Source organism: Necator americanus, chromosome III, assembly GCF_031761385.1.
Source record: "Necator americanus strain Aroian chromosome III, whole genome shotgun sequence".
NCBI lineage: Eukaryota > Metazoa > Nematoda > Chromadorea > Rhabditida > Ancylostomatidae > Necator > Necator americanus.
The window spans coordinates 16,820,021-16,838,506 of record NC_087373.1 but is presented as its reverse complement, the minus strand read 5'-3'; the positions used below and the strand labels follow the sequence as shown (position 1 = coordinate 16,838,506).

General features: G+C 41.4%; 1 protein-coding gene across 2 annotated transcripts; it reads right to left on the bottom strand.

Moving 5' to 3' along the window:
• Positions 1-315: 315 nt before the first annotated feature.
• Positions 316-18,003, bottom strand: RB195_009830 (uncharacterized protein; the record flags this gene model as incomplete). Of its 2 annotated transcripts, XM_064190555.1 has the most annotated exons (17): positions 316-482; positions 865-1,045; positions 1,101-1,222; positions 2,714-2,815; positions 2,934-3,062; positions 7,932-8,058; positions 8,577-8,696; positions 8,793-8,918; positions 10,149-10,229; positions 10,289-10,366; positions 10,469-10,566; positions 10,627-10,705; positions 10,765-10,841; positions 11,023-11,164; positions 13,610-13,702; positions 14,185-14,243; positions 17,949-18,003. In XM_064190555.1, 17 exons carry the CDS (start codon positions 18,001-18,003, stop codon positions 316-318), a joined length of 1,836 nt encoding a protein of 611 aa, XP_064048137.1. The 2 variants fall into 2 exon arrangements, with proteins under 2 accessions (XP_064048137.1, XP_064048138.1); XM_064190554.1 differs by lacking the exons at positions 11,023-11,164; positions 13,610-13,702; positions 14,185-14,243; positions 17,949-18,003 and having other exon boundaries at positions 10,765-10,941.
• Between the last annotated feature and the right edge of the window lie 483 nt (positions 18,004-18,486).

Here is an 18,486-nt window from a genome sequence, read left to right as displayed (position 1 = left end):
TCTTTTTGCTACATTAAAAGAAGAATAGTAGTACAGAGTTGTGTAAATGCAGATAGTCTTCGTTCAGTGGTTATTATCGGGTGTATGAACGTAAAGGGGTGTACATAGCAGAAAATAAATAATTTATTTTATTAGAAAACCTAAAAGATACATATAAACATCAAAAAACAACCCTTGATCATTCACATATAACTAACAATTTTCGTGAACCGGAAATGAAGTGAGGTTCGGTGCAAAAACTAAATTCAAGTTACCAAAGATGAACACTAGCACTTGCAAGGGGCAGTTTTGTAAATGTGGAACAAATAAAAAATTTCACATTCCGGAATACTTTGGACCTTCTCCTCCTTCGGGAGTCACCCAATTGATATTCTGGGTTGGATCCTTTATGTCACATGTCTTGCAATGTATACAGTTTTGGGCATTGATTTGGAGGCGCATCTCGGAAGGGTTTTGTTCACGCGGCACATATTCATAGACGCCTAAATTATTGACACTTGAACAGAACAATTCAAAAACGCATTCTTTATTCTCAAAGAGAACCGTTTCGACAGGCAACAGCCTTGTATATACCAGGTAATCTAATCAACATTCCCTAGTTAGTGTAAGCGTAATCATGACTGACCCTTTTGATATAACTCGCCTCTTCTCGACTTCATTTTCTCTGACCTTTCGATATTCAGGCATCACAAAAAGTTCATTTAGCCAAGATCTGGCAAGAAAAGAATTCATCACCGCTGCTGTTGAACCATCTATTTGGAACTTTAGTGTTGTATTTCTACCCATTGCTTACATGCTACTCATATAATAGCTTTAAGTATAGTAATATAATGAGTAAAACCAAAAGCAGCGAAAGGAACCAACCGGCAGGGCAGAACCTCTGCTCGGGTCCATCATATAGAGCGAGATTTACCCCTTCCGGTACACTATCGTCCTTCAGAGTAAGGTGAGCAGGTTGATTTTCTTCGTGATTAGTTCCAGTAAGAGCCACGGACGTAAGCAAGTCAAAAGTGACCTCATTATCTGGCTTTGGATATTCAATTGGCTAGAAAAAGCTAACCTATGCGACAATATATAACGAGGATAGAAATTGTAGTTACCGTGCACTCGTCCTTCTTCATCAATTTCTCGTGATCAGGTTTTCCATGATGAAGGGTCCACGGTTCTTTTCCTCGACCAAGCACATAAAACAAGCCCGAGTACAACAATCCTCCTACCCATCCTGATAAACGATTATTATATTGAACTATAAGTTAAAGTACATTTTATCTTAATACACCAAAAGCATGCGGATCAGAAGGTTATGAGTCATCGAAGCTGGCCATTCTATACATTTGAAAAGATAAGCGATAAAATGTTTAACTTGATCATTTCTTTTAGGATGCACCAGCGCATTCGACTATCCAAAATCGGAGGGTGGTCAGGAATTTTGTGTAAAGATTTCGTGCAATTGCGTATGCTGCTGATCAGTGAATGCGATGCGTGGCAGTCAATAGTATCAGCAGACCATTGCGCTGCTCTTACCTTACGCCCCATATATCTTACCTAATCACCTCGCTTACGTAGAATCAACAAAGAAACCTAAAACCTGAAGTAGTGATTTATTACAAACGCTCGTCAAATTTATAAAGGTGAGTAACAACAGCGTTGAAATGTGTATATCTAGGTAGAAATAAAAGTATAGCAGATGCAAATATTAGCAAGGTCTTTTCAGGTCCCAACAGCTCCTTTTCCGCATCGCTTCGAGCATATCCGCTTACATAACTCCACCGAAGTTTAGGTCGTTTTGATCCGAATGTATTAAACGGCTGCTCGGCAAGACATTGCGAGAATTGAACGTTAAATGATAATCACTTACTATCTGTGTTTGCATGGATGAACGTTAAAATGTGTTAAATTGTGCCCCACTTATGCTCACTTTTACCGACATCATTTTGAAAATTTGAGCGAAACTTTTTCGAAGCAAAAAGATGAAGGGAAAACTTCACTTTAAATGGTGACTGACATATTTCGTGAGGCATACAGATGAAATCTCGCACTAACTGTTCTCGTAAGTGGATAATCAACCTTTGATTCACTTCTAACACTCTAATGAATAGGATATGACTGCTCTGGCCTATCGACAGCTTATTCCACCAGTAGAGATTCGCCATTTCGAATCACCGACTGCACAAAGCCACTGACTCTCGCCACTACGCTTCATACACTAAGATACACTTAACAACTAGAGAATGCTTCACTCCTGTTGGACAGAAAAGTCCATTTTCCATTGTTTTCTACTCAGAAGACATTACATTCAGCGCAGGTAACTCTGTGAACTTGCGCTTAACAATGGTGGGAGACTAGGGAACGAGCAAAAAAACTTTTAAAGAAGAGTAGAATGGTTTGAATGAAGCGAAACATTGATAATTCATGACCAGTTTGTTATATACCAAATCCTCCAATTTTTATAGTCGAGTCAAAACAATCTGAAACTCGGTGCAGTTGCGTAAGCGGTTGCCTTCGAAGCGGATCGGTGAAGCTGGAACCGACGTGGCACCGTCCATAGCTTCACTTGAACTGCAGCGATAAGTGGGGTAGCGACATTTCCAGCCTGCTCGGAACCGCTAGCTTCACTTCGCTTCGATAGGAGCTGCTGCAACCAGCTTCGAATCCTTTGTATCCGACTACAATTAAAGAATAAATCTCGTTTTTCTTGTGTACTTGTGTTTACCAAGAGAGGTATTGAAGGAAGGACGGATATTCCGAGTAGCTTTCATCTCCTTGAAAACGTAACTTTCTTCCATTGATTTCTGATAAGAAGTCGGAGTAACGCCTGCAACTAATTCAAGTCTTTGATGATCATCGCAAGAAGTTTGGTAAAGAAAGTTGTCTAAGGATGATGTCTCTGTATCAAAACTAACTAAGTTACCCAAAAACTAAAGCAAAGTTACATTTTGCTTCCTCAGTGAGAAGAGGATAAATAGACTCTGCAGCAACCATTCCACTCTTCATCCCGGTGTGTGTTCCTTTGAGTTTTGCCACGTTAAGGAGACTCGCAGTGCACCCCACGAGACAACCACCTGCAATTAGTCAGCTAGCACTTTCAATATTTCCAAACGTGCAGTGAATGCATTTTGACCGTTTTAATTACGTCTACTACCAAGTGACTGCAAATAGTGACAAAGGTGAAAAAAGTTCTGTAAAGCCAACAGTTAGTTTCGAGGTTACATATACTCCATATTGGTATTTGTTCCCAAACCGTACTAAATATACATTGCTGTAGTGATAGGACTAATAGTTCTAAGCAATTTACATTCATAAAATATTACAGAATTTGATCACTACATTTCAAAAAAGGGAGGATCATGGGAGCGACTAGGTCTCTTCTTGTCTGTTGTTTACTAAGGCTCTGCTATATTTCCTCTAACACAGCGTAAAATTCTTAAGTACTGTACATGTACTTTACAAAGCTGAGAAGGTCAGGAAGCTTTCGTGCTTTGAGGAGTGGAACTTGTGACGTTTTACAACTCCTGACGACGTGACATTATATATACGGGAACCAGTTTTACAACTGATCTGACATGGAAGATGCAATTCTTCGCAATATATATATATATATATATATATATATATATATATAAGAAATAAAGAAATACAAGCTCTTTAGTAGATGAAGTGTTTTTTTTTTTGCCGTTGACTGACGACGTTGGCACACGTTCCTTCTTTGAACGAGACTACGTCTTTCATAAAAAGATGTTGAATCTGCACTTGTCATAGCTGGATTTCTCATTGCTCGGGGCATGGATCAAGAAGTCGAGCGGTCCATTTTGTAAGGATGCCTGAGGGTGATCCTGGACAGTGAACGGCTAAAGAGAGACTGATTCCATCTTCTCTCAGTGATTGTTGTATCTGTTTCAACAAACAATTCAGCTGCTGCTCCGGGGTCTTTGCTGAATGCCGGAAGCTACTTCTGTTGACGCCTTCGCGTCTGAGGTGGGGGAGATTATTCTTGCTTTTTTCATTGATATTGGCCAATTGAGCTTCCTCAATAATGGAATCCCTGTCAACAAGCCCAAACTTGACCAAAATTCCTTTTTAAGCTGCAGAGTTCAGAGCCGCGCGAGCGCGCGGTTTTGGCGGCTCCGGCGTTTTGGTGGTTATTGACTATTCACAACAGTGCGCTCAATAACCATCAAATCCGCAGAGCTGCCAAACCGCATGCCCGCGCGGCTCTGAACTCTGCGGGCAGCTTTACCAAAGTCGTTTATATGTGTGATCGTCGCTGCCAAGGTAGAATGTAGGTAAAACACGGAAATATTGATCACCTTGAACGTGACCGGAACAAAAGATAAACTGTCAATAATTTGCTTTTGATGGCAACGATGCTAAAAGCACAAGCTTATATTAGACTTAAGAACACTGAGGAAAGATGCCAAAGAAAAAACCTTACACGCTTGATTTGGCAAGTGATTAGATTGAAAAGGGAAATAGTATATGACAGTTACAAGATAATTGTGCGTTCTTGTCAACGCATTTATTAGTGCCCAAAGCGTTATTCCTGACAACGATCTTAAAGCTGACTTACTCTCCGCTGAAATTTTGTGTGCTGATAATTTCACGCAACTTTTTGACGTTTTACACTCGTATACCGACCTCCAAATAGTTCTGTTGCTGATGATAAAAAACTTGTTGACGTACTTAGCGATCTTGCGGTTATGAATCATCACACTATTATTCTTGGCGACTTCAATCTACATGTAGATTGGATTAACTCCGTAGCTTTCAACTCATCCTCATCATCACTTTTCTTAGATTTCTTTACCAGTGCTGGTTTCGTGCAAAATGTGAATCTGCCTACCCACGCTGATAGGGTTCTTGACATTCTCCTTACACCTAGCTCCTACACTCTAGATGTTGAGCTTCTTCCACCGCTAGCCTCATCCGACCACGCAATTGTCCATTTAGAAACACCTGAATCCATGTCAGCTCCAAGAATTCCGATGCCTAACTTTTTCGCGGCTGATTACTTTTCCTTAAGCAATTACTTTTCTGGTGTTGACTGGTTTACTCTATTCAATCAATACTCTTCATGTTCGGACATTTATCTCAGATTCTGCAAGAAGGTTTATGAGGGTCTTGCAAAATTTGTTCCTTTCCGATTTCCTCGCGCTTTTTGTTTGAATCTTCCACCTCAACTGAAGGCCTTAATCTCTCAGAGGCAACGTCTTTTTGAGGAATTAGACCATCCTTTACATAACCACCTGTACAAGAAAGTATGTTCTGACATTGACTTCCACATGAAAAGATATCTTTGTTATCGAGAGCGCCGCTTAGTGCACAGCGAATCCATGAAACCCTTCTATTTGTACTTAAGGCATAAAATGAAAGGCAATGGAAAACTTCCTGGTCTTGTGAATCAAACAGGAGTTACTTATATCAGAGATGCTGATAAAGCTAATGCCCTAGCCTTGCATTTTGCCAGTGTGTTTTCTTCAGAAAGCAGTAATAACACTCCAGAAATTGTTGGCATTGCTCCTATCCAACAGCAGTGCAGTATCATATTTTTCCATCCTTCAGATATCTACAAATATCTCAGGTCTCTTAAACCGTCGGTTAGTGAAACGTATGATGGAATCCCGCCAATTGTATATAAGGAGTGTGCTGTTACTTTATGTTGTCCTCTAGCCCATATCTTTAACATCTCTATGCTATTAGGTGAAGTTCCGGAGGTGTGGAAAAGCGCCGTAGTTACAGCAATTCCTAAGTCCCCAGGTACTAATCTGCAGAGCGATTACCGTCCTATTAGCTTATTACCAACGCCAGTCAAAATTATGGAAAAGATAATCAGGGATAAACTATTGTCTTGGCTAAAGAAGTTTCATCCGATTCCCACTCAACAACATGTGTTTGTCGCAGGAGCTTCGACATCTACTAATCTAATTGATAGTATTTTTGACTGGTCCTATCCTTAGCTTGCAATCAAGGTAAATCGATTGATATAATATACGTTGATCTGTCTAAGGCCTTCGATAAAGTATGTCACTCTAAATTAATTGCTAAGCTTAAGTACTTCGGAATAACAGGCCATGTTATAGATTGGATGATCTCGTATCTTAGTATGAGAAGTATGACAGTCAAAGTCGGCCACAAATACTCAGCCAAATTCCCTTGCAGAAGTGGAGTTCCACAAGGAGGAGTTATGTCCCCTCTCTTGTTTCTCATCTACACTATCGACCTACCTAATGTGCTCACAACCTCTTCTCACGTCGGTGTCCAAATGTACGCTGATGACATTAAGATTTACGGCATATATGATGACGAGAACTAACTCGAAGTACGCACTGCACTTCAGACATCACTGGGTAAAATGTCCGACTGGGCCTGCAAATGGGATCTGCACATTAACTACGACAAGTCTCTGGTTATGCATGTAGGTAAAGGGAATGTGGCTGAGTACAGTATGAATGGATTACCTCTTAAAATTTGTAAATCTGTAAGAGACTTAGGGATTTTTGTGGATTATAACCTTAACTTCAAAGAACATACTGATCATATTGTAAGAAAAGCATACTCCTCCCTTTTTCGACTATTCCGCATTGCTCATACCTCTAATCCAACTATTCTCACTTGTCTATACAAATCGTTCGTCTTACCTCATCTTGAATATGGCTCTCAAAATTTGGAGCCCTTCAAAGAAACAATATAGCAAAGAAAACAAATATAGCAAAGCTCGAAAAGGTGCAAGAAACTTTTATCCGTATGTTATTCAGAAGAATGTCAGCAGACTTAGTGGTGAATAGCTACAAGGATGGTCTCAAAAAATTAGGTAAGAGCAGTTTGAGGAACAGACGCATACACGCCGACCTAATCTTGTGTTTTCGGATCCTCAGAAATGAAACCAAATTAGCGCCCAGCAAGTATTGGTGCTTCAGACTTACTAGTGAAAGAACTGGTGGTTTCAATTTACATTACACTAAATTACATTAAAATACAGCATAGAAGATTCGACCTGATGTTCAAAAACTTCTTCTGTAGAACTGCTAGATGGTTGGAGCTGTTGCCGCGTGATATTGTTAAAGCCGAACATAGTAGGATATTTAAGGCGAATTTGAAGAAAATTGACATAAGCCGGTGTTTGAATATTGATGTCTAACCGCATGCCTCTGATTCTAGCAACTCTGATGCCTTTTGCACAGGGCATGGAACTGGATCTAGGATTCTCGTCAATGATACCTCTTAGTTGTCTTTTGCATTTCTAATGTTCTTGCACTGGTTCTCCTATAGTTATCTTTTTCAGCTTACTGCGAGGCCACTCTTTTCCTTCTTCCGACATATGAAGTCCATTCCGGTCATTGAAGCTCATTCGCTAACGAGGATACTGATATCTTTTAGTTAAATCTCTCTTTAATTTCTTCCGTTATATTACCTCCTCTCTCAATTACTTCTGAATAATCTTCTCTTGCTAAGTTCCGCATCTTTTAGCAGGTTTGGTCTTGACTGCCGCTTGTCTAGATTGTGGTGGTCAGTCGTTTGAGGATCACGAAAGTTGGTGAAGGTCCCCCGTCAGATTCGCTTTTAGTTCATCGTGCTCCTTATGCCTTGGGCTAATTCGGCTGTCCGAACGCTTATGTTTCGGTAACTTGACTGTTAAGCGCCCTGGATGGGATAGTAGATGTTGCGAGAGGATTCTTCATCTTCTGGAGTAGGAGAACAACATGTTTGACATGTGGTACTTATAATCCGCCGCAGAAAAAGACAGCGCTAGTCTTCTCTGGCAATAAATTGGGTTACGGTTTCAGTAGAGTTTGTAGTTTCTTTTTGCTCCCAAGATTCTCTGACTCAGACAAAGTGTGTTCCATTTGTTTTTTATCTTTCTTTTCTGGTGCACCAATGGTGCATGTGAGTAAATAAATAAATAAATAATATCTTTTAAAAAATCGCAGACCAACCTGGAAACACCAGTTTCGGTATTGTCTGGAAACCTCCTTCATTGAGTGCTCTTGCACCGTATCCGATTCTTTTGCCTCCTTCGAGATGTTTGCGGATTGATGGATGAGTTTTCCAACGTTGGAATTCCTACGAAAAACGTCAATCTAACTCATACTTAATACTGAAATTTGACCATGACAATGACAATGAACAAGTAATGAACATTAGTAACACAACTGGATTTCTAAGCACTGCACTCCAATTTTTGTAATTGTAGCTGCGATAAAGCCGGCTCAAAACGATATGAAGATCAGTGCAGTTGCGTAGACGGGTGCGTTCGAAGCATGCGACAGAGCAATTGGAGTCGGGATGAGATTGCGGTGAGTGGCACAGGCAGGGGTCCCCGCCCTTCGAACCCAACAGCTACGCTCCATAGGTTCGAGTGCAGCCGCTAACGCAACTTCACCGACCTTCATATCGCTTTGACCCAAATACTTAACTAATCATACAAAACATTTCCGGTCAAAACGTAAAGGAGGCCACGCGAGCCCAAAAAAAAAGAAACACGAGCAGAGCTGTTATGATGGCGCCTAAATTTGACAGTTGTCTAACGTTATTCGTTAGACAGATCCTCACTTCAATATTACGTGAAATGAGGAGCATACCTTGTAGGGATTGATGTGAGGATTTTTGTAGTCCAGAGCCACTACAAAGCCAACAGCAGCGAGTGGAAGTCCTTCGTCAATTATGTGGTAGATGAAGGAACCACCGTATTGATCTCTAGCCTAAACATCTAGTAGCACCAAATTAGAATCATTAAAACCACAGTAATCAGATTCATGGAGGGTGAGACAAAAAGCGTAAACAGACGTCAAACTAACTAAGGGCCATCCCATGGTGTGTTCGACATAACCTGGTCTGTGCTTCGCTGGGTCTAGTTGCCACATTTCCTTTAGACCAATGCCAAATGACATCGGGTGAGTGCTCAAATTGAATTTCTTCAAAATCTGAAGCGAAGAAATTCCAGCTTGCTACTGTCTCAATTATACATATAGCTCAATTCAGAAACTACAAAAACGTCCAGAAGACAAATGTTGCAAAAGGACAATATCCCTTTCTAACTGCACAGTGCACAAATGCATAAACCTGTTGTATCGTGCTGATGCATTGCGTCTCGGTGAAAACGTGCACTAGCCACTCTTTATAGAGGGGGACGGTCTCTGTGCGGCCGAATTTTCCTTGTTGTTCATAATTTCTCTGTTTTCTTTCTGTCAAATAGTCTATAAATAGGGCTACGTATTCTTAGCAAAGTCCTTTTGGATTAATTTTATTGTTTGTTTTTGCTGGCAGTGCACCTTCAAGGTTTCCAAGGTTTCAGTTTGCAAGTTTGAGTGCCGTTGTAATATCCAAAAATCAATCTTAGAAAAACGCTGACTACGAACATTTACGCGAAAAGTAGTACAGAAATCTAATTCCTACAAAGTATAGCCTTTGGGAAGAGAAACAGAAAAGAAACTCATAAGATCATAAGATAAGAACTCATAGTCATAAGAAACTATTGAACTGCCGAAAAAGGGTTTACAACGTGTTATAACTAGAAGTATGCTAATCAACATAATTAAAAGATAAAGTCTCTGGAGTATCAATCTACTACGGATGCGCCAACGCGTTTTACTGCAATTTGTAGTTGTCGAGGATTTGGAATGTTGGCCTATACAAAAACTTGGGGTGGGCCAGCTAATTATCAAGTCAGTGTTTTTGTCCTCCCAGACAAGTCTGGTACCAATTTATCGACCCAGAGGCATGAGAGACGCACTGGAACGATTTCGAACCATCGACCATGAGGTCACAGCGGATCTCTTACCGACTGTGCTCAAATCATATACAATTACAAGAAAAGAACAAAAAAAAAGGCAAAACAATGAAGAAGACTTTGCTAAGACGAAGCAATCCTGTTCATGGACTGTTGTTCGATAAAATGAAAGTATGAAAAGTATGAATAACACAGCTCTGAGTAGCTTGTCGCACAATGTGGAGAGGGGCCAGTGCACATCTTCAAAGAGAACGCTATGCGTCACCCCACAATTATTCCAATTATAGGTGACGGAAGGAGATCAGGACCGAACTTAGGGACAGAAGTATTTTGATGACCACAAAATGCAAAAGAATCCGTTCAACGTTAAAAGCGGGTAGGTTTTTTTTTTCTTCTCGAGTTCCGTACGTCTTACCAATCTCACCTGTTTCGTAAGATGACCTCGGCACCCTTCTGCAAAAATTGTGCATTTTCCTTGCAACTCCATACCTCTTGCGAAACCTTCCTGAAAAAAAAACTACGGCTCGATTACTAACAAATTTGCGGATTTGCTAGAGCTAGTACCTTTGGAGAACCATCCTTTGCGATTCCTACATCATTCGTTGCAATTCCTTTAACGCTTCCATCTTCATTATATAGAACCTAGTTATTATATTATAGTTATATAATAATATATAAGTTAATGTTATATAGCGAAAGAGTTATGTAAACTCGAAATGCAAAATAAAATAGATAAAACACCACCTCAGATGCGGCTACTCCGGGCCAAATTTCAACTCCAGCTGCCTCAGCTTGCTCTCCCAACCATCGCACAAGATGACCAAGACGAACTATGTAATTACCTATAAATAAATACTGAACAGCGCAAAGAGATAAGTCTTAAAAAGTGGGAAGGAAATCACCATGATTATATAATGGCATTCCTGGAAACATCGGGATGGGAATTCGCCCTTTTTCAGTGAGTAAAGCAACTGACTCGGACTGGAACGAAATTACTAGAATGACAGCACACTTAGTCACGTTTATAGAAGCAAACATACCGTGACTTTTTCGTAAACTGGGGCACCCAATTCCTTCCAATTGGGAAACAGTTCGTCAAGGGCCTTCGTTTCAATGACTGCACCGGAGAGTATATGGGCGCCAATCTCAGGAGCTTTCTCCACAACACAAACACGAACATATGAAATTTTTCTTTCAGAAACCAGGAAGAAATCCATCAGGTCCGTCAGAATTATTAAGAAACGTACTTCTTCAGCGGTAGCAGTAAGTGGAGATAGAAAAACATGTCACCACCACACCTTTTCCACTCTTCTCTGCAAGCTGTTTCAGTCTTATTGCCGCTGACATCCCGCTCGGGCCACCACCAACGATCACAACATCGTATTGGTCGCTCTCTCTGGACATGTCGATTTCTTTCCATCGCGGATCCTTGGATCTATCCTGAAAATATGTGGAAATGTGATGTAGATTCTGCGTTCAATGCGTACGGAAAAAGAACAAGGTAAGGCAACACAAATGACGGAATGCAAGCTGTCATTGGAGCTCGCACAGACATCGGAAACAGAGACAGGGGAGTCATAACGTTCTATTCAAATAAAATGAAAGTTTAATGGGTATATGTATACCTGGTCATAAATCTACAACCTCTATGCTGCGTTCCGTTAACATGTACATATAGTAGATTCAAAACGACATGAAGGACGGTGCAGTTACGTAAGGTGCTGCGTTCCAAGCGACGTGGTGGAGCGTAGCCGTTGGCATAGCTTGGGGATCCCTGGCGCCACAGCCTCTTGGAAGGCAGCTACGTAACTGCGTCCAGCATCATTTCGTTTTGACTCGACTGTAGTCTTTATTCGGAGTTGTGCATAGTCGGGTCAGAACGATGAATCACAATTGTAGATGGGGTGTATTCGCGCACCCTCTCGAAACGGCGCGGTGCAGGCAGCAGTTGGAACCGAGGTGGGACCGTCGCAAACTTCAGCGATGGGTGATACCCGCAAGGGTTTCACTATTCTCCAAACAGCTACGCTCGCCGCCTCCTGAGAAGCCGCACACGCAATTGTGTACGTGCTTCATAACTTTCTGACCCTACTATACATATGCAAATTAACAAGGAATGGGTTAAAGTGCTAAATACTGTACTTGGTGATTTCATTGGACGTTGACAGCTCGAAATAACAAAAGTTTCTCTCCCTCAAATCATATAGCATCTATGTTTGGTAACATGTAAAGAAGGCAACACGGCACACCTGCTACAGTGTGGTTGGAACATTTCGACTCGTGGTGCAGGGTGGCGTAAGCAGTTACAGGAAGTCAGGTTAAAACGACATGAAGTCGGTGCAATTGCGTAAAGTGGTTGCGTTCGAGGCGGCGCGATGGAGCTAGCGGTTGCAATCAAGGTGAGAGCCTTACTTATCTTTGCATCGCATCAAGAGCGGTACATACTGTTTATCCTAATTCCCTTTCATTTGTACAGTTAGCGGGGAAAAATGTAGTTGGAAGGCCACTCACTGGCTCCCTTATTTCCCGACGCTCTAACTTACTTTTTTCTCTTAGTAACTTTAGTTTACATTTCACAGATCCTCTAAGACCAACGCTTAGGACTTCTAGCATTAAAGGTGCCACTATGTGCCCCTACCATAACTACATTTTACCTTAGTTGTGCACTATTTTACCCTAGTTGTGCTATAAAAAACCGATGTTTGCTAGTTCAGTAGTTTCTTCTGACGCTAGGATATTTTCGCAAAGTTAAAATGAAATGGATTTCTGCTCTAGATTTCGTGTAATGGTGCGCAAACAGCGTTTTTCTAGGAAGGATTTCACTACTTCTGTGGCAACAAAAAAAAAGCAAATTGTGCACAGTCACACGAAGAATTGGATGAGAAATTCGACGCCAGAAACCGAAATCTTCGAGGCGCGCTAACAGCAAAACTAACAGTAGAACTAATGGGAACGTACTTTGTTAGGACTATGTAATAATACTCGTGAACTATTTTACGAAAGAAGAATGAAAAGTCATGAGAAACAAGCAGAAAAGGGATACAAGAAGCTTGTCGCGCTCTAAGGACAGAAGTCACTGAACGTCTTCGAGGAGGACGCGATGCGTCTCTTCGATTCAACACGCTTCGTGCCCACTGTGGATAGTACACAACGATGCATAAGAGACCGAAAAGAGATCAATCTTCCATTCGAAGATACCGACTGAAAATATTGATATATAGTTCAGCTCCGATGCTGAATGTTGGCATCGAGAGACTTGTTGTTTAAGGATAGGTCGAAATTGCATTGATCGGAATTGGGCCACTAACTTATTGATTAACGTTGTAAGCAACCTTGACGTGCAATAAATCTTACAGTTGTATATCAAGTATATCAAGGCTGCCTTTCAATGGAGTGAGTGAGATTGTTCCAGCGACCAAATAGAGAAGATCGGGTAAAATTTAGATGGGGTTGGGACTCTCATTTCTAGAAGTCAATAACTAAATCAACCGGGGTCCCAAAACCTAAGCGTTAGTCTTAGAGGATCATTGACAGGTAAGCTAGAGTTACTAAGAGAAAGAAAGTAAGATTGAGCATCAAGAAATAAGCCAAGCACTAATGCCCCCTTTCCCAACTACATTTTCCCCGAAAATCTTGCTTGGAACATCTCCAAAGCTTTGGATACAACTTCACTATCACCCGTGGTTAGAAAACAAAACACTTTTGTTCTGGATGTGTACACATACACATCAAGTTGAGACGAAAATGAACTGTGTTTCGTGTATTTGCAGAATAAAGACCTCACGTGTAGTTTGAGCAATGATTCATCCACTCTGTGTTAAGCCCGTTTTAGTTGGATGAAGTGCATGTCCAACGAGGATACTACGCAAGTTTATGTGAAAAAACCTTGATAGTGTAATGAGTTGTCGTCCACCGTCCGTTCACAACGTGTTTCACCGGAAGTGACCATTTCAAGAATTGGGTGCAGGAAATCCGCATCTTAATGAAAGTATTGTTCTTCGGTACAGGCGATTAGTGGGAACGTAGAACGAGAACAGACATGAATAAGGACCAGGCAACAGAAATTAAGGGACTTAGGGTTGGGTTACCGACATTGACTCGTAACCCACTAATGATAAAGTTGGAATTCACTACAACCTCAACAGCACTTTGTTCATTTTAGGTGTACGGAAGAAGGCAAATAACAACAACGACGACGCAGCTCCCGAGATTCCGTCTGTGTAAACAACAATTACATCCATCCCCAGCTATTCTTCCACCACAACAAACTGATGGTGCGTCTAACACATAAATGAAGTGGGAAGTACAATAGGAAACAGAGAACAACAAACTCAGAGGCGTTCCGTGAAACGACCGCAATCGTGTCACAGGTCAAAGTACACGCAATGCCTACGACGACCTTTAACAACAGAAACGATAGTTGGGGTCAATCTAGACCTCGAAAAAAGTCTTTGACACACCTTGTCCCGCTCTTTCACTTCACATTCTTTGGAGCCACTTCCAGATTTCGGAGGTTTTCCTTCGAATCAATAGTGATAAGACGTGTATTCGTTCCTGTTGTTTGCCAAATTTCCGCTAGCAACACTCTCACTGTGCAGAGGCTAGAGTGGAGTCTGGAAGAAGAAGGTCCTTGTGAACGGACATTTTGCGGGTTCCGTTTCTTCCGTCATTAGAAAAGAAATGAGAAAAAAGAATTAGAAAGAAATGCTAATAGTAAGATATGAGTTTGTTCAAAAGGAATTAGAAACAATGTACACCAGATCCATGTTTTTTTTTAGTGTTATGAAAAGAGAACCCCTAGTTGTCTCCTAAGGAGCACTCCCGAATATTCATCAAACAGAAAGTCGGCCTAAAATGTTGCTAGAGAGTCCTTTGAACTTTTGAACGATGAACTGATCAGTCCACATTTGGACGACGCCATCCATTTTAATTAATTCCAGAGATCTATGAGCTCGCAGGCTACATAATGAACTGGATGTATCCGCCGTTGTATTAGGTCACTGTCCTTGTCATCCGCGAGAAGTCCACAGCACCTACTTATCGATCCCACATCGATGAAAGGTATGATTGTTCTTCAGCGATGTTGACCTGTGGTGGTGCAAACGAATTCATGATCTCCTACCACTCTTCTATGCTAGGGAAATTTGAAGTTTCAAGTTTTAAAACACCAAATCATTCCTCCGTTCTCAAGGAACAAATGTAACCAATCCGGGAAACTTGTGAGCTTTGTGGAGTTCGTATAAGATGACGACGTTTAATCGAGCGCAATTGTCAGCTCACGTTCTCTTTTGCGCCGGAAATCGGTGGTATAAAAATAGGAAGGCCAGTCATAATCGTTTCGTGGTAGCTGTAGTCGGATCGACATGATGGACGGTGCAGTTGCGTAAGCGGCTGCGCTCGAAGCGTTGCGGTTGGTCGTAGCGGATAGGTTCGAGCTGGTGCCCTTGCTAGCAACATTTTTAAGTGCAGTTCGCCACGGTCCCACCTCGATCTCAACTGGTTTCTTCACCGCGTCGCTTCGAGCGCAGGCGCTTACGCAACTGCACCGTCGACTACATTCACGTTGACAGTGATAGCTTAAGAAGAGGAATCAGCAGTTGTTTACGAGAATGTGATCAGAGTAAAAGAACAGAACGAAAGTTTGTGAGAGAAAGTGATACTGACGATCCCTTAGGTGCGTGATCCTGTAGAGTTCCTCCCGCCCACCCTAGAGGAACCGCTCAAGATCCGAGGGATACAAAAAGTGTACAGATGGTGCGTAACTAGTTGCTCGGTCTCAGAGGTCCGCTTATGTTTTTTCTCATTCTCTACATTTTTATCACACCCATCACACATCTTCATAATCTTCTGTGTGCTAGTATTTTGTAATCTCGAATTTTTGCGAACGACAGCGAGTTTTTGTCAAACAGAATCCCACTGAGAAAAAGAAACAACGTCGATGCTACTAAAAACGCCGGTATAAGTCAGTATTTTTACTGATATTACCTCTTCGCGAATACAGAACCCCTTCACTGCCTCTGACACATTTGCTCCCTTCATCTTGCAAATGAATTATCTCCAACGATATCGAAACAAGTTTTCTTTCTTATTTTTGGCCTCTTCGAAGTAAAAGTACAATGCCACTACCAGTTATTTCTTCAAGTCTTCAACAAGTTCTCTACTCCATTTTGGTCAAATTTACAGGAAGTCAGCGGATATTCGAGAACCTTATAATGGTCACTGACTATTAGACTGTTGAAGATTTTACGCGCCATTTCGATTCAGAAACTTTGAAAGCGAAAGTGCCCCCATCGGTTGATGGCCATTTTATTATTACAGCTAATTCGAGTGGAGGAGCTTAAGTTCCGTGGGATAAATGCCGCATCGTCAATAAGTACTTTAGATAACCAAACGTGGTCGGATGCATTTCTTGCTCATATTAAAGCAGGTCAACAGGGTCTTCTCTTCCTCGCATGAGGAGAATGCAAAAGGAAAGAGCTGAGGCTTGGTTATAACTCCATGAGTAAGCAAACGGTACAAACGGTCGTGAGGATAGTTTACATCATTTGTCATTTTGACATAACCAAACTACATACCCCTAGTCATCTACCACATTGTTCCTTCCTAGACCTACTCCTCTTTCCTTCTTTCTTCTTTCTCTGTGAGGTATCAATCAGCTAGGGATGCGAGAACGCGTTCGAGTGCAATTCGAAATCGTTGAGGTTTATGAACGCAGTGATTTTGGGGGCAAACCGACATGTCACTGCTTTTGTCTTCCCAGAGAACTCTGGTAACAATTTATCGACCTCGGCTGGTGAAAGGCTCGGTTGGCACTAGGGAGGTTTCGAACCGTCGACTGTGTATCCGCAGTCAAACTTCTTGTCACCCTACTTATTTCTTGTAATGCTACGAGAACATTATTCTAAAAAATACTATCAGGCTTCTGTGTCTGCTCAGAGCTCCTATCCCTGCTGATAGCAGTTCCAGATCTCACCACAACTTGGTTATCTCCAATTCCTACCTACTCTTTATCTTTTGCTTATTAACCAGAAAATCATTCGAACAATCTCTATCTGGTTTCTTATATTTCTCTCTGGGCGATCAATCTATGTTACCAATCCACTAGTTTCTCTTTACCGATAACGTTTATCTCTCCAGTGCGTGTTTGCAAATCCCAGAATTCATTTTCCTTTCCCATAAAATTTTGCTATCTTTATCGTCAACTTCCGGTAGATTGCTGGAACTGTCTTCGACGCGACGTTATTGAATATCAGTCAGCCTAACGATATCTACTAATCTTCCATAATTATTGGTATTGTTGGCAGTTTAGTTCTTGCTCTTTGCTTCACCTTATAACGTCCTAACTCTCCCCAGACTATGGTGTTTTAGCTGTATGCTTGGATATGGATACAGAAAGCTGTGGTTGCCCCGATTTTTAGTGGCTCACTCGGGAACAACTCCACTATGGATAGAGCACTTCGTTTTGTATGCAAAATGCTTTTGTCGACATTGTTTCTACCAGTGGACTTTTATTTTCCCCGGGTTCGCTGATCACTTCCTCATGCAGACTCTCCCTCAAGTTTTGTTCGAAAATTCCCACTTTCTCTTTTTTTATTTCTTTGTTTTTATTACCAATACTCATTACTAGAACTTATGACGTCTTTTACAATGACTGCTTCGTCCTGTCCTCACAAATGACGCCAATACTATTCGTGATTTTTGTGTTACTTCGCCATTTTTCATTTCCAAAACCACTTCCGATCGCAGTGCTATGCTGTTCCAGCTTTCCTTCGAACCTGAGTCCACGAGTAGCGTCAAATACCAGGACGCAGGTCACGGCGATTTAACAACTTTCTGGAGTTGTTATCTGACCTGCCATGGAACGTTGATGTGCTCCAGCTCTCCTGGAGAGTGTCACAAGCTGCATACTTTATGGTGATCTCTTGTCATTCAGAATGTGCAGTTCAATAAAGACGATTGTATAGCTATCTAAAACTCGTGAAGCCCATTACATTGTAGCCAGACCTTCTGAAGTACGCTACGCCATGTAGAAGTGCTCAAGTTTCTCGAGAAGGTTCAAACTGTCGTACTTCGTCACTTAATGGAGAGAGGAAAAATGGCAAATGTTTTCACTGATTAAATCATGAAGTAACATATATCCAGTTTCAAATCCTAACGCTAAGGTATGTCTTCCTCTCAGTAATCTCCTCAGCTCTAATCTTTATGTTTTCTTCCACTAGCGCACTCACAGTATCGTTATCAATGTCAGAAGGCCGTCCAGAACGGGGTTGATCTTCCATAGTGAAATCTGCCGAACCAGTTTTTAACAGTCCGGAGAACAGGAGCGTGATCCAAGTAAACCGCCGAAATGTTTTTGTGTGCTTCGAACAGTCACGTTCTTCGAAAATTAAATTAGAAATCAAATGCACTTTTTCGTTCTCCGTTTGGAAACGGAATCCCCTAAGACATAAATCGACTATTTTGTACGATACTTAGCAACAAAGTGATACAAGACACTATAACCTTCTCAATGGATGCAAAAAAGTAAACGAAGATACTGGAGTTTAACCGCGTAAAACATTTTAATGCCATCTATGAAATCGAGCACTAAGTTAGAAATCATTTAAAGGCGATTATCACGACTTGGATGTGGTGCAGAACCCATGTCGAAAGCGAAGAGTGCGGAACCCAGCGTGGCTCCGCTCTTCTTTCCTTAATCGTCCTGAAAAACGGCGTTTTTTATACGACGATTTCAGTTGCAACCTACCCCCGCCGCATCCACG